Source organism: Staurois parvus, unplaced genomic scaffold (assembly GCF_062004578.1).
Source record: "Staurois parvus isolate SC_StPar_1 unplaced genomic scaffold, SC_StPar_1.0 ptg000694l, whole genome shotgun sequence".
Classification (NCBI taxonomy): Eukaryota; Metazoa; Chordata; class Amphibia; order Anura; family Ranidae; genus Staurois; species Staurois parvus.
The window spans coordinates 6,513,113-6,530,284 of NW_028318490.1; the positions used below are offsets into that span (position 1 = coordinate 6,513,113).

The window sequence follows — 17,172 nt, forward strand, 5'->3', positions numbered from 1 at the left end:
TCTAGCTATTACAATTTGGCCCTTGTCAAAGTCGCTTAAATCCTTATGCTTCCCATTACTTTTGCTTTCAACACATCACCTTCAGGGACGACATGTCCACTTGCTGCCTAATATATTCCACCAACATTTAGGTGCCATTTCAATGAGATAGTCAGTGATAGTCATTTTACTTTCAGTTGTCATAATATTATAGCTGATCGGTGTATATTGAATACAGTTTTTTTTTACATTTTAGCCTTGACATGCACTTAAATTATGTAATATAATACAATCAACCCTTTCCTCCTTAAACTGGCCATATTCCACTAGAATTTCCTTCAAACATACACATGGAAATTCTGAAATGTTGTTCATCTGAACTTTTGATATTGCCATCTTTGAGCCAACTAATTTAATTTGAAAGCCATTAAAATGTCATCCAGACTTACCACTTGAATGGAATTTCAGACATATTTTAAACAGGTTCCCTTTGTGCTTAGGACATGAACTTTACAGTATGTATGTTTTTTCCTAAAGGAAAACTACATTCACAATTAGAATTTTGTTCATTCAAAAAAAAATTTCCATCCAGCTTCTTCGAATTTTCTGATCCGAAAGCCGAAAACAATCATCAATCTGATCCCACTAACCATCAGAAAATCAACCCAATGTTCTACTGGTATATAGCTGGTTTTATAACAGACATTAATTAATGCAGCAGTCTGTAAAATTGTTTTTTTTTTCCAAAATGCAGTGTTATTCTTTACAAAAATAGCTATACATAGGTAGTTTTTACAGGGCTCATAGCACAACATGCTACAAAAAAAAAGAAAAAGACTTAGAGATTTTTATTTTGAAATAAATTAATGTTGAACTTCCCACACACAGATTCTCCCTTCAAAAGCTAGTTTCTGAAGGAGCAAGAGACCCTTTTGTATTAATACTAAAAGTGTTCAGAAGCTGCTATCTGATAATAGTTGATTATTTGTTATATTTGTTATACTAGATGTAAATTGATTTCTTGAACATAATGTCAGAAAATAATTATTGCCATTTTATGTAACATTTTTAGATCCTTTCTGACCTACCAGCGTACACAGTCTGTGTGCCTTAAAAAATGGCGCTGGGTTCCACGGTTTACATCACACATGACAATGACGCAGGCAGTAAAGTAGATCACCTCTCCAGATTGCAGAATGCGAAGTGTGCATCGAGAGTCACGGCCGCGACAGCCATAGCTAAAGATAATGGCGTCAAGGAAAATCAAGGAGGTCAATATATTGTATCGGTCTAGTAAGGCAAAACTGAATTAGGGAAAATCTGCAACTAGACAGGCAGATGTAGAAACCACGCAACAATTAGGATACACCCATTCCAACTGTAGCTTTTCACTTGGAAGTTCCGGTTTCTGGTCATCATGGTTCTGTATGTTGGATGGAATGTACATTGTAATTGGGCGACCACGGAGAAAAACTTTAACACTGACCCCCTCTAAGAAAAAGCACAGCATATATTTAAATGAATGACTAATGCTCTGTAGGACAATACAGCAGAAAAATCACTTATAGAAAGAGAAGTCTATGAATACAATACATTTATCAGGGGCATAGTCGAGAGTTTTATTAAACTTCTCTAAATATAAGCAAAAAAGTGAAGTTCTATATACTGTAGGTTAAAATTACAAAGGATGCACAGGTAGGTAGCCAATTATGGCAACGGAACTTTATCTTAAGACAAGTCCAGTGAAAGGACCAAGAGACAAAGAGAGGTTAATTCCTGCAGTTCATATATTTCACCAGCTTATATTGCTGCAATGCTTCCAAGCTGCCAGAACTTAAGCAAATAGTAGGACAAGCCAATCATTAATTTTTATGTACATTCTACATTGTTATGAAAGTAGCACAAAAATTTCATTTCATTGTTATGAAAGTAGAAAAAAACTAGTCAGGGAAAGCATTTTGCGTTTTGCTAACAGTTAATTTTTTTTCCATTTTTCTTTTTAATTAAAATAAAATTTCATCAAACTAAATAAAATTAGGTTAATTATTATTTTAATTAATAAAAATTAATGTAGCACACATTTTAATTTCATTTTAAATTTTACAGTTTTGTTAAAAAAAATTGCTAACAGTTACATTTTGGATGATACTTTATTAAAGACCTTGATTTGTTGAAATATACCTTATAAATATAATGAAACAGTCAATACTTACCCAAATTATAATTTCCTCTTCTAGACCCAGAAGAAGCTACAATAAATTAATTAAATTCAATGAATATTAAAGAACATTACAACAATGAGATTTTTTACTTGTGAATGGAATGTAACAACTAAAAAAGTTACAGCTGATGTCTATCCAGCCCAGGGGAGGACTGACAACTCATGGGGCCCCCGGGCAATAGGGGATAGCCCCTGTGTCCTTGACCACACTCAAATCACACCCAAAAGAGCCTATAAAAGGTACCAGGGGCATTTCATGGAGTCCCCTACTGACCCCAGGCCCTCGGGCAGTGCCCGAGTGCTCGAATGGTCAGTCCGCCCCTGATCCAGCCATGTCATTTCCTTTCCCAGCTTCTAAGACAACTTGGTATAATGGACCACCAAGGTGATATTTGCCATATGACAATCATGTAAAAGCACTGTGGACATGATTACACACTGCCATTTATATTATTTGGTGCCATTAATTAAATTGCTTTTGTATTGTGCTTAAAGTTGTGTGGTTTTATCTTGGGCCAGTTTAGAGGGACTAATCAATTTAAAGAGGTAGCAGGTACTATTTATGAACCTACATGACAAACAGGTCTATACTCACATTCATTAGTGGGGATGTCCCAAGCAAGAACTGGCTATGGGAGGCTCTTGAGAGTAGAGAACATGTGATGTGACTGGGTATGGAAGTAGGGAATCATACTTGCTTTAGTAACAGGACAATCACCTAGAGCCCTGGTGCCCAACCTGCGGCCCTTTGGTTAATGATGTGTGGCCCTCAGACCTCAGCAGTCTGTATCAGGAACATCGATTAGGGTAATAGCACTGATCTCTACAAGCCTCATGTAACATGTTCCAAGTTTTGTACTGTCTTCTGTAGCATATCCTCAGCTATAAATGTAGCATGTCCAGATTCTCTTATCTTGTTTTCCTCAATTAAGACTGTAATTTCTGACAGTCCTCCCAAGCATCACATATATTGAACATTATGTGCAGCCCTTTAGTAATGTCCAGGGCCAAATGTGAAGCCCCTTTAGCTCATAGGTTGACAACCACTGACCAAGACAGACTAGTATGCTGGCTGTGAGTTGGCACCTATTTCAGACAGGAGGGATTCTAGTGTCAGGGTAACAAATGGGGATCTGTTGTGGAGCCAAGACACCACTACTCAAACTTAATTCACCCTTCAGTGTACATGTTGTATGTATTATTCAAATAGCAGGGAGGCTTAACAACAACAGCAGGTCCTAAGCCTTAAAGCAGAACTCCATGAAATGTTGTTTTCCCATGCAGTGGTGCTGTTCTTGCACGGCATGGGTTAACTACTTGTTTTGTCCAGGGATGCACAGAAAGGCTAAAGTCACCTGATGCTCCAGAAAACGGCACTCCCCCACGTCCAGCGGTGTGCTGTTCCTGCTGTTCTTATATCCACAGCTGGTCTATGGGTGTGATGACTTCAGGAACAGTCCACCGCACACGACTGCTAGACAGCGGGGTGGGTAGGAGCAATGAGGGACTTGCACTGGGAGGACCGGCAGGTAAGTACAGTATACCTAGATAAAAACAAGCAGTTAACCCATGCAGTGCAGGTACAGCCCCACTGCAAGGGAAAAACTTCTTTATGCAGTATTTTAAAGCTGTGTGGTGGTGGGGATATACATTGTTTCTAATTAGAAGTAGTCAACAGAAGCCGATTTCCTCCAGCCAAAAATAATGCTGAGAGTATTGAAATTGAGGTTTGTCTGCCATCTCTCACAGAATATTCACTGCAGGTAAATAAAAGTGTGAAATGCACCCAATTGCTACATGAAAGAGTTGGAACACACCACAGCACCCCATTGCCAAATGCGGACAAGAGTTTAAAATTCCTCTCCCATGTGGTGAAGGGCCAGAAAAAATCATCATTATGATAGTTGTAATTGTAGGCACAGTGAGGGGGAGGAGATGACTAATGGGGGGAAGCAATCCACTTAAGCAAATTATGGATTGCAAAATTTTCTTCAAGAATGTCAAGTCAGACATCTACCTACTGTTTTGTTCACAGTAACATTTTTATCTGAGTCAGAACATCGGCGTATTAAATGCTAGAATGTTGAAAAATCTTTCTGATAGAAGAATCTTTCTGAAGATAATACATGCTTTCAAAATGTGCTTGCAATTGTTGCTTACAACAGCTGCAACTGTTTTTTTTTCCACAAGTTTTAAACTCATTGGTGAGAAATTAGAACCTCCATCAAACTTTTATTGCTGTCTACATCTCTGTTAAGAAGATTTAAGATTTTCTGCCTCCTGCCCGCTCTATTCTACTTTTATTTTTTGAGGGGAGCAGGTACCTGGTTTTGACAAACTTCCACTTCCGCTTATATTACCTAGGCCAGGGGTGTCCAAACTATGGCCCTCCAGGTGTTGAGGAACTGCAAGTCCCATGAGGCCTTGCAAGACTCTGACATTCACAGGCAAGAAATGCAGAGGCATGATGGGACTTGTAGTACTTCAACAGCTGGAGGACCATAGTTTGGACATCCCTGACCTAGGCAATCCAAGTGGAAGTTCTCCCCCATCCCTCTCAGCTCTCTGGGACCATTTACAAAGCTAAGTATGACTCGCACATGTGCAGTGGAAATCTAACTGTGGAATCGAAGGAATAACAACCAGCTTCCCACACTAAAGATGCCAGTGCCAGGGGCAGCTACAGTATTTGTAACTTCTGACTTTTCATTTTTTTCTTGCAGACTGAAGAACCACTAACATGGCTATAAATTAGTAGAATTTTGTTTGAAATTTTATATTTTAAGAAAGTTCATTTGATTTTCTCATTGTTATTGGGGTCAAATCAGCATTCAAATTCGTCTGCAGTGACAAGAAAATTTGAAGGAGCAGGATGAAAATTTTTCTTGAATGTACAGATTTCTATCAGCGTATGTGGTTTTGTTCCAAAAAGCCCATTAACTCCTACATTTTGAAGGACTTTTGAACAATAAATCATCAACTAGTTGAGTGTACTGAGAATTTTCACACACATTTTTGGACAAATGTTCGTTAGAAAATATATTAGTGTATGGTTAGCTTTGGACCTCTTTCACATGGGGTGTACTCCATTATGATCAGTGAGCTGATTACCTCCTGAGCAGAGTAGGTGGATGACAGGTCGGAGAGACACTGCTCTGCTCTATGGGCGCCCATGTAAAAATAGACACCACTGTCTTTTTACACCCAGCTATCTCCAATCCAGTCCACCAAATTGGATGACGATGCAGTGCTTAATTTTTTTAAGCAAACCCAGATGAATTTGGAGGTAGGCAGATGTAAAAGTTCATTTACACCCACTTGTCCATAGAGATGCATTGACCTTACGATCAGTTATGTCTGGAAAACTGACAGGCGCACCTGATCAGAATGGCCGTGTGAAAGGGGCTTTTCTCCCACTTCCTGTCCCAGTGACAACAGACTGTGAGTGAGGTAAGGCTAAGTCAACAGTAAAAAAAAAGACAGAAGAAGCAACATCTACACACTCTGTACATATTTCTAAAACTAGAAATGTTTTGGTTGCAGTTTACTTTAGCTATACCAATGACTCCTAGATCCAATCTATGGGGGTACATCCTACTAGCTGGGTCTCTAAGGTCTGCATGGCCTGATTACTCTGCTAAACTAAACAATTTGCAAATCATGAATTGGTGGCCAAACATTTGGCACATGAAATGCATCTGAGCGTTTTTTATTCTTCACTCCCATCCCCACATTTCTCACCACTTAAAAGATTTGCAGATGAGGCAGATTTTCGTTCCAGCTTTTTGCTTTTATCCCGTGCTTCTCTGACCAGTTTATCAGAGGAACTGTTTCTTCGTAACCTAAGAGAAATAAAGGACATATTAATACAATCTGAAGGCATAATAATGGTTCATTAAACCTGCAAGGCTTTGAAATATTTGTCAAGCTCACAAAATGGCTGTATTTACTGAGCCTAGCTAAACATACAATATCAGATGCTTTCAGTATATTCCCACGTTGTGTTGTAAAGCTCTTAACCAGTCAGTAACACTCTGTAAATCCCATGGCCAAGGCACTAAATAGGTGATATGGCACCTACTGGAATTAGCAACATTTTTCATAACAGACATGGCTGTTGTAGGGCTCAATGTAGGGCTCAATAGCAACATACTTTGTGTTTTCACTTGATCTGCATTGCATTTTGAATGGCTCCCACTCCAAGAACATCTAAGATAACACGTCCATAACTCATCATACAGGACCTTTTCCCTATACAATTGGATTGGGGCAGACAGGCCTTGGTGTATTGCATATATAACACTGGGTGTTTCCTGAGGTGCGGGAGACAGAGCAAGTGAGAGAGAAAGAGAACTGATTGATCACCTTAGTGGACTGCTGCTAAATAAAGTGTACCTGTGTCCACCAGTAGGAGTAAGGGCCTTTTTTACGTGAGCTTCATTCTCTAAAGAGCAATCCACAGTGGATCCCTTTTCAGAGGGCATTCGACAGGCAGTGAGGGGGCATTTGTTATCACCCTTTAACGCCAGTCTTAACGCCCTAAAAACCCACACCACTTCCTGCAACCCCGTGCTCTACAAAGCACTTCCCGGTTGGCCTGTAGAAATTTCAGAGAAAATACAGAAAAAAACCCCAACAAACTAAAACATTAAAAAACACAGACTAACTCAGAGAACCACCAATCACAGAGGGTAGAAAAGGAAATGTTTTTGAGGTAGAACCTCTACATCACAGAAACAACAAAACCAGAATAAAAGCCATGCAAAGCGCTGCCAATGTACTAGTAGTTCAGATGCCAATTACCAAGACAAATCATGTTCCAACTGTGGCACCAACAAAATACAAATTCTATTCTAATGCCTAAATACAGCATTTGCTGGCCACTAGGTCTCAGCCGCCTTACCATTCCTTGCCCATCTGGCATGCATGCCTACTATGCGTATAGATTACCTGGCATCCCCAGCACCAGGACTAGGAGCATTCCCCATACATCATCCAGAAGAGCATTTTATGCACTCAGTTGCAACAACCACTACCACTAATGTCCATCTTAAGGACTTCACCAACTGTCAAGACTGCACAAAAAGACCTTTAGAATGTCTCACAAAAGCAGTGCCAGCTTACCAAACTGGCAGAGTATAAACCTATGGGCCACACGCTGTTTAAGGGCATGGCAAGAACAAATCAAAATAATATTGATTTGATCTTGAAAGAAAATTAAAATGAAGCCTTCTTAAATTGTTTACAAAAGAGTAGAAGAAATTAATCAACTCAAAGAAACGAGTCTTACATTAAAGACTCTATAGAGAAAATACTGTACTAACAAAATGTATCCATTAACAACCTTAAGTGATATTAACCACTTGCCCTCCTGAGGATTTACCCCCCTTCCTGACCAGGCCACTTTTTGTGATAAGGCGCTGCGTTACTTTAACTGACAATTGCGCGGTCATGCAACGCTGCACTCAAATGAAATGTCCTTTTTTCCCCCCACAATTAGAGCTTTCTTTCGGTAGTATTTGATCGCATCTGCATTTTAAATTTTTTGTGGTATAAAAAAAAAAGACTGACAATTTTGAGAAAAAACAATCTTTTTTACTTATTAAACATGTGCAATAAAAAAATTTAAAAAATCAAATTTCGTCATAAATTCAGGCTAAATTGTATTCTGCTACATGTCTTTGCTAAAAAAAATACCTATACATGCAAATTAATTGTTTTACGTGAAAGTTATAACGTCTACAAATGGTGGAATATATACTGGAATTTTTTGTAAAAAATTTTATACTAGTAATGGCGGTTGACTTATAGCGGGACTGTGGGACTGCAGCGGGCATTCTGACACGGGGGGGCACTGACTAACTGTCACTGATATCCCCAGTGACACCAATACAGTGATCAGTGCTAATAAAAAGCACTGACACTGTACTAATAACACTGGGCAGGAAGGGGTTAACATCTGGGGAGATCAAAGGGTTAACTGTGTTCTGTTTCACTGTGTGCTGTGTGTGTGCTTTACACTGTAAGCACACTGCTTTGTATGGCTCTACTATTCCCCTACTCTCTCCTCATTGGCTCACTGGCTGTGATTGATAGCAAAGGGATCCAATGGCTCCTGCTACTGTGTTTCAGCTAATGAGGAGAGAGAGATCCGGGACAGCGGAGGCTCCCGTGCACATCGCTGGATCAAGAAGGGGCTCAGATGAGTATTAGGGGGGCTTTGGGGGAGCAGCACACAGAATGTTTTAATTTCATACATAGAATACATGAAGGTAAAAGACTTTTAGCTCTTACAACCACTTTAAAACATAAGCAGACATCAGGTTCACATTACAGTTTATCTCTTTAAAGCTCACATCTTTCAGCTGTCAGTTTGTAAGAAAAATTGGTGCATGGTGCAACCTTCATACAGTAGGTGTAATGTACAGTAGTGATGGTCACCTTCATCTAGTGGTCGAAATGCACACAATGTCATGCGCACAATGTTATCCCACTAGAGCAGTGTTTCTCAACCTTTTTTCAGTCAAGGCACCCTTAAAAATGATGGACAGTCCCGAGGCACCTTTTAAAATTATTGACAGTCTTAAGGCACCCCATTCCAAAATGGGGTGCCTCAAGACTGTCCATAATTTTAAAAGGGCAAACCATTCTAAATATGAAAAGTTTTATGTAACGCAGCAACATCCACACATGTAGAACACCCAACATTAGAGGTGATTTATTCTTCCAAAGCAAATACACTTTTGCACACTGGTACTGACTGGTATTCCAATGTTTCTCTCCATCACTGAGCTAATGTGACCCCAGCACTGATGGAAAGGGGCAGGGGAGGGTCAAACTAGGATGCTGTCCAACTGACATCCTTCTTATCAACTGATGATGTCATTGGTTGTCAGGAAACCGGCAGCTAGAAGGTCGTAATGGTGAACAATGAAAACCTGTGGCTTTGTGTAACTAAAAGGCTGGCTTGTACACAAATTTTGGGCAATTTTTAGACATTTTACCAAGGCACCCCTGAAGAAACCGCAAGGCACCCCAGTGTGCCTGGACACCCTGGTTAAGAAAGGCTGCACTAGAGCACATGCATGAGAAACCTCCAGAAACCTGTGAGGGGGGGGGGCAAGGTTTCGACTGCCTAGGAGCCTCTACAGAGTTTAATCCAGCACTGTATAAAAGATATGCATCTCACCACCACCACCAGTATGACCAGACAGTGGATCAGGAACTTAGGCAGGCCATAGATCAGGTGATTTTCTTTCCTGCAACCACTGTCAGTGTTGATGAGGGAATCCCTCCCACAGAGCTATTGTGTTCATCTGACAGGGGAGCTCAGGGAACTGTCACAGCCAGGAGAGCACAGTGATAATGGCTTGCGGCCACAGCTGCATGAAAAATCTGACATGCTGGTTGTACCCAAGTCGTACAACAACCTACTTGGGTACAATCAGCCTTCCAATAGATGGTTCGAATCTCGGCTGGTCCCTGCTGAACCAGTTAAGATTCAAACCATCTATGTCCAGCTTTAGTGAAAATTAGCAGCACAAACAGAGAAGCAAGACCTAGAGTCCTGTTAAACCCTTTCTTTTGCCTGAAGGAGCAGCTGATGGGTAACTGACCCTATCTTGGACTGATCAGCAGGAAACCTCTACCACCAGTAAAAGGTTGATAAAAGATAAATAATAAAAAGAGAAGGCGTAGCATGATACTGTCTGCAAAGAATAAGGAGGCGCAGGACAGTGCTGTCTGGGAAGACGATATGCGAAAATAGCAGATTGTTTTATTGGAAGTCATTGGCAATTATACAGATATGTTTGCAATCAACATGCAAATCTATTGTTTACTGAAAGTCTTGTGATCTCACCACATGCAGTAAACTGTGGTAACTAGTTTTCATCTGGCTCACAACACAGAAAATAGGGCAAGACGCTATCCAAAGGACCACTAATACCAAAGAACAAATAGATTGTGTGATTTCTGTGTGGATCAGCAGAACAGAGCCTAAGATTAGGAAGCATTCAGACTATTTTCTCTGATACTAAAGGCATTCATTGTTCAAATGTCCAGTGATATAGTCCAGTCAGAAAACGAGGACAGTTATGTTATTATATTCTAGGGATAAGGCATTCAGACTATGTTGCTGGTCTACATGCCAGCATTTGTATATGCCTAGGGCTCCCAAAATAAAAAAAAAATAATTCAGGACATTCATGTGATGAGAACTATTCTTGCCTTAGTAAATGATCGTATACACAAAGATCAGTTACAGTAAGTAGCTATATATATATTTTACACATTTGATTATTAAAAATGCATACAATGTTTTAACCAACTACATATCTGGATTTAATAAAGAACATCATAGGCAGATGAGTAATTACAAAAACGGTGCACATGTAGAAATGTAAGCTGACCTTGCCTTTATATTACATACAACAACAAAAATCACATGTAGATTTCAGACGTGGTAGAGCTACAAATGTCACCAAGACAGTACCACTTATGATTTGTGGCTCTAGTTTATCAGGACCATGGACTGACCTCCTTTTGCCTTGAAGATGGCAAAATGGCAAAAAAACGATATCCTTATTCTCCAAAAATAACCCTACACATCCATTACTTAATGGGCCCGTAATCAGTGCTGGATTTATAGGGGGGGCAAAAGGGGCAACTGCCTGGGCTTCCCTGACAGAAGGGGCCTGTCAGGAAAGGATTGCCCATAGCACAGGTGAAGACTCGCGGCGCACAAAATATGTGCATGTGCAGAACAATGATAGCCAGACAGATGTGCATGTACTTGGGCCTATGTACTTGGGCATAGGCGCACACAGTTGCGTGCGCACTTGCGTATCCAGGCGCATGCCTGTCACTAATGCTGGCACCAGAAGGACTATTTAAACTAGCTGCAGTTAATGTCTCCTTGCTGTTTGGTCTTTAGCCTCTGCATGTCTATCCTGATCCTTGTGCTTGACTCCTGATACTGAACCAGCTTGTTCCTGACCTCCACTTGTCTTCTACCTGCCCTGACCTCTGGCTTATCTTGGATTACTCTTCTGTCTCCTGCTGTTGTCCGATTGATCCTCTGCTGCTGACCTGGCCTTGACCCGACTACACTACTTCCTTCTGGCTATGCCTGATCTGCCTGACTGCTACCAACCCGGCTCATCTGACCTTGCATCCTCCACCTTGCTCCCCAGCAATCCTTCCATCCTGCCGGCTACTGCTGGAACACCAACTACTGGACTGGTCACCGGCACTCATATCTCGCCGAGCTCCTGTGGCCACTGTCCCAATCTCAGTAGCCCTCGAGCCAAAGCTGTACAGGAGGCCTGCCTCTTCACTTCAGGCTCACTATCCAGGTACATGAAAGGCCTCCCCTCTATACAGAAATTATATAAAACAATATTTAAAAATTAGATAACATGTAGCACTACCCCCTTAGGAGTCGCTGAGTTTTTGGTCCCCCTAGAGTCCTGCACAGCAAGGCAACACGCATTTTCTTCAGACCTTGCACAATGGAAACAGTAAACAGTTGTTGAGTTGGTTTTTTGGTTTTATTAAGGGGTATTGAACTTGGTTTGGGTTGAGGGGTGTATGGGATGCCCAAGGAAAATGCAACTTGGAGACAAACTCCTTAGCATTTATATACAAGTCCACAGACAGATTCTCTTCTTTGAGAGCTCTCCAGCCCTCCTGGTGTACCACCTCAGACCCCAGATGAATTCTCTTCACCCAGCTGCCAGAGGGAATCCCTGAGCAAGGGGGCCCAGAAACTGCTACTTTAGCAGAGTTGTTCCAGATGAGGAGTTAGTTGGGTTGGCCACCTGACTGCCCTCTACCCTTATCTGGCCCAAGGGGTGTGGGATTACACACTCAGTCCTCTCCTGCAAGCTTGTGGGTTGGTGGCTCCTTTAGGCCTTATACTGAGCTGGCTCCTTCCCTGCTTCCCAGGCTGTCCACTCTCAGGGGACAGTTGAGGCTGAAATATCCTCCCTTCCAGCTCCTGCCTGCCGGTAGCCCCCTCTCCCGGGCCCCCTCCCAGGCTCCACACTCCAGCCTTCACTCCATATTCCACCTGACTCTACTCCCTGCTGGTCAGTTTCTCGCATAATTAAGGGCTGTCCTGGCCCCATACCAAGCCTCCTGCCTGGGGATTGGCCAAGATCCCCTAAGTATGCAGATCAACCCCTCCTCACCCCCACTCACTGCCTTCTAGAAACTCCAGTGTGAACCTGGGCTTAGAACTGATTAACGCATGTGCAGTCTGGATTGAAGCTCAGGTTTCACCGCTAACTAATACAGTAATTGTTCATGGGTTCACGTCAGGTTTACATCAGGTTCAGGACAGGATTAGCTTAGGATCTTATCCTGTTCACAAATGTGCAGTTTAGGAAATGTTCCCATAGAAGTCAATAGCCTGTAATCCGCACCTGAACCTGAAGTCACTGCTCAGAAATCGGACATGACTCTTTTTAAAACCACACTGAATCTGCACTGAATCTGCACCGAATCTGCACCGACCGTGCAGGACATATGTGAACAGACACTTACTGTTGGATATTTGTTTGAGAAAATGTGTTATTCTGCTCTTTTGAATTTTCTCGTCACCACATTTGAAAATGATTTGACCCCATTACGATTAGATAATCATACATTCTTAAAATGATTTTTTTTTTTTTAACAAAATGCTAGTATATGGCCACCTTAAGAGAAACCACGCTAATTGTGCAATGTTACAACATAAATATTCCCTAGAGCAACCTAAAGCCCTTAATGAAATTTTCTGCTGTGAAAGTATCTTAGGAAATCTGTTACATCTATTTCCATACTGGGATGGGGCCCCTTCATTTTGATCAGGCTTCTGATGACTTTACAGAGCAGAGACTTAGAAATCCATTCACAATAAAACCACTTTTTGAATGTCCCAGCATTTGGTCAAAGGTCACAAATAATACCTGTAATAACTGTAATATATGTGAAATGTCAGTTTCTATTTGTTGCCTTTCGCAGGGAAAATTTAGGATTCATTAACATTCGATTCTAAGAGAAAACAAACCCTTAGAAACATTTGAACAGAACAATTAAACAACATTTGAATCATAGGGAAACTAACCTAACATTGTAGGCCAAACCGTTTGACCAGAAGGGGAAATAATAGGGAGGAGACTTGTGCGCTGTATACAAAGTGCGTAAAGATTCTTGAGCTCACCACTGACAGTGTAATGCAGGGGTATTGAAGTAAAATTCACCAAGGTCCGGGCAGTAAAATTTGCATGCATCAGAGGTCCGAACCTCATGTAGGCCCCGTGGTGACTTTTCGTGTGCGCTAAACCACGTGTTGCTCCAGTGCGATTTTTGAAAAAAAAGTGTTGGGGACTTCTTAAGGTTTCTAGCAGGTAGTGCTGACCTACCCACAACGTGTGCACCAAATGCACAGGTACAGATCTGAACCTGTTCTCACATCAGTGTCCTCAATCCCCACTGCACATCACAGTCCCCTCCTCATTCACAGAAAGATCCCTCTTGAAGAGTGTCCTCAGCTCCCCCTCCCCCAACGGTACTCTCCTCTGCCCCCTTCACTGAAGAGTACTCTGCCCCTTTTTAAATCATCCCCCACATTACTGTCCCCAGACACCCCCCCCATGTTACTGTCTTCAGCCCCCACATTACTGTCCTCAGCCCTCCTCCATGTTACTGTCCTCAGCCCCACATTACTGTCATCAGCTCCTCCCACTTTAATGTCCTCAGCCCCCACACACCACAGTCCTTAGTCCTCCACATTACTGTCCACAGTCCCCCCCCCCCCACACACACACACACACACATTCAGTCCTCGGCCCCCCTTCACACTAATGTCCTTAGCCCCTTTAATTTTTCCCCCCCCATTGTCCTACCTTACACAGACAGTGATTGATTGCTAGGACTGCCCTTCATCCCAGCAATCAATCAGCTGCTTGTTAACCTCGGGAAGCTCCTACCCTCCATCAAGAACTGTCCTGCCTCCCGCTGTCAGCTCTGTGAGGTTGGCAACTGGGGGAAGAAATAGCTCTTAAATGGCAGGACTGCATGGGTCTGGATGGGACAGTGACTTGGTCCGCATCCGGACCCCGGTCCGCCATTTAGCGATGCCTGGTGTAATGGATCAGCTACTGCAGAGAATGAACTGATACACAGAATCAATACAATGTTGCAGAAAAGGAACACTATGGTTTGAAAAGTTTACTGAAATGAAACCCTTCACAAAAAAGAGTGATAGATCACCTATGGCATATATATCAAACACAAGGCTCACTGGCCGAATCTAGCTCACCAGGCCATTTCACGTGGCCCTCGCACCTCTTTGGCAGCTGCGCCCCCCCCCCCCACACCTTGTCTCAGCAGTCGGCAACGGAAAGGATGACAGCCACAGCACCCCCTCATCTCCACTTTCTCTTGTCTCAGCATTCAGCAGACTCTGGCAGATCACTACAGCCCTCCTCTGGTCCTCTTCCAGACCCTGCACCTTCTGCTTCCCAGCTCCATCCCAGCTTCTTCCCGGAAGCAGCACAAAGTAGGGGGGTGCACTGTGATGTAGGGCAAGGTGGGTGACTCTTGACATCTGATGTAAAGGGGGGGGGGGTTTGGACAGATACAGATACAACTTGCCCTTTGAGAGCAAACATAATGCTGATGTGACCCATGATGAAATTGAGTTTGACTCCCTTGACCTAGGCTAAAGAGCAGGGTTTTGTCTGTACAACATGATATCAATTCTGTATAGCATATCACCCTCTGCAGTAGCAGATTAATTTCCCTGTCAGCGGGGAGCACAGACACCTCCCTAAACTTTTACACAGTGCACTTGCGGAACGGATGGCATAATTCCAGACAAAGGCCTACTGTGATCAAGATCTCATGGCCTTTCTGTTCATTTAATGCAATATTTTAACCCAGCTGTGACAGCAGTACACTGAAGACTTGCTCATGAAGCCTCACCTTAAGTGTATATTTAAAAAATTACTTTTATTGTTTCATGGCCAAAAAATGCACAAAAGTGTGATGTAGAGGTACAAAGAAACCTGACTGGTTTTACTCAGAACATACATTCTATGCATACTTACTGTATACAGTCTTAAAGGAAGTAAGGCTCAAGGGTTTTTTTATCATCATCATGCATTCATGCATTTTATGCATGAAGGTCAAATACCTTCTGTGTGCAACAGCTCCCCCATAATACTTACCTGAGACCCATCGCAATCCAGCGATGTGCAGGAGAGCCTCGTGTCTCCGGGGACTCTCCCTCCCCATTGGCTGAAACAGCAGCGGGAGCCGTTAGCAATCACAGCCAGTGAGCCTATGAGGAGAGAGAGGCGGTGGGGCAGAGCCGTAGCTCTGTTTGTGAATGGACACACAGAGCAGTGAATTGGGAGTGAGCCAGCTTGGTGCCCCCATAGCAAATGGCTTTCTCTGGGGGTACTTAGCAAGAGGGAGGGGCCTGGAGCACCGTTAAGGGACCCAAGAAGAGAAGGATCAGGGCTGCTCTGTGCAAAACCACTGCGCAGAACAGGTAAGTGTACATATTTTTTTTTATTGCCTTTAATATCACTTTAATATATTGTAAGCATACATGTTTTTGACTAACTTCATGTCTGACTTTCTTTGTAACTTATTTGTATGTGTTGGAAAAGGTTTTCTTGCTATGTTTTCTCTTAAAGAAAAACTGAAGTCTGGAAGTTGTGCTCAAAAAAGGCAGGTTGCTGGCAAAGGGCTAGTCTTCAGTGTTGCCTGACTTCTCCAAGTAGCTGATCCCTTCCCTGTTACTGACTTACCAGGCTTTGTTTTGCATTGCCCCTCTATGTGGAATTAGCCATCTTGGTAGAGGCAGGACTTTGCTTCCACATGGCAGAGCCTCCAGCAAGGAGAACAATGGGCACCACAGTAGTGACATCACCAAATCTCACTACAAATCTTCTAAGACTAGCATTCAGAGGCAGCAGAACATTACATTTCACACTTAAGCTATGAGACTGTAGGCACAAGAGAGCCTAGGCATTGCTATTTTTTAGGAGGAATTCCAGACAAATGGTACATTTTTCAGGGTACTGCTTAGGAACACTAAGCATTTTTAAATGCTCCCTATAGCATGGTGAATTTTCAGTTTGTTAGTTCCAGTCCATTTAAAGAAAAAAGAACAAAAGAAACATAATAAGGGTTTGTTGACACAGGCGTTAGCGTTTTCCACCCCTCTCAAAATAGATCTGTAGTGGATTACTTTTCAAAGGCATAGAGAAGTGGCTACCAGGCATTCAGAAGGCAATACCGCTGCCTCCTGATGGCCCCTTCATCTTTAGAAGATTACTGAAGCCGGGTGCTGTGATATTCTTGGCAGCTACCGTATGTATTCACCCTACTGGCCACGTCCCACCAGCCATAATCTGCCTGAATTGCATATAGAAGTACAGGGACCTACTGGGTCTAATATAAGGTATGTAATAGGTAGATTAATCACTTTTCTTCCCAGTCAATTAATGGTAAAATCTGCATTTTGTTGTTAGAAAATAGCTTAAATTGTTACTTAACCTACAACAGTAAAATCAGTCTGTATATGCAGTAAAGCATGCTTGTTATACTCCCTGTGGAACCTGAGGGGTTAATCCTCTGCAATGTTTAAAAAGTTTGCTTGATTCTGTCTTCTCTATCCTCCCCTTCTACTCTACCCAATCCTTCTGCTGATAGTACAGAGCTCTAGGTGTCACTCTGCACATGCTCAGTGTGTATTGTTACAGAGTTTTTTTCTTCTTTTGGAGGGTGTGTGTGTGTTTAGCACAGGGCCAATCAGCGCTGTCCAGACAGAGAGTCAAGGGCCATGTAACTTCATAGGACAGTCAGAGGAGAATGAAAACTCCTCCTACAAGCTTTAGTCAGTGCTCAGCAAGACACTGATAGAAGTCACAAGACTGCTTTAACTGCTGATGAGAAAAGGTATTTAGCAGTTT

At 42.3% G+C, this 17,172-nt stretch overlaps 1 protein-coding gene across 1 annotated transcript in view; it reads right to left on the minus strand.

Annotated features, from left to right (window-relative positions):
• Window positions 1-17,172, minus strand: part of EML3 (EMAP like 3) — a 102,234-nt gene that overhangs the window by 52,410 nt on the left and 32,652 nt on the right. The window contains exons 5-8 of the mRNA XM_089652879.1: window positions 5,942-6,042; window positions 2,193-2,228; window positions 1,347-1,470; window positions 1,068-1,217 (exon numbers count right to left, since the gene is read on the minus strand). Coding sequence (XP_089509005.1) covers window positions 1,068-1,217; window positions 1,347-1,470; window positions 2,193-2,228; window positions 5,942-6,042 — 411 coding nt within the window. The remainder of the gene's footprint in view (window positions 1-1,067; window positions 1,218-1,346; window positions 1,471-2,192; window positions 2,229-5,941; window positions 6,043-17,172) is intronic.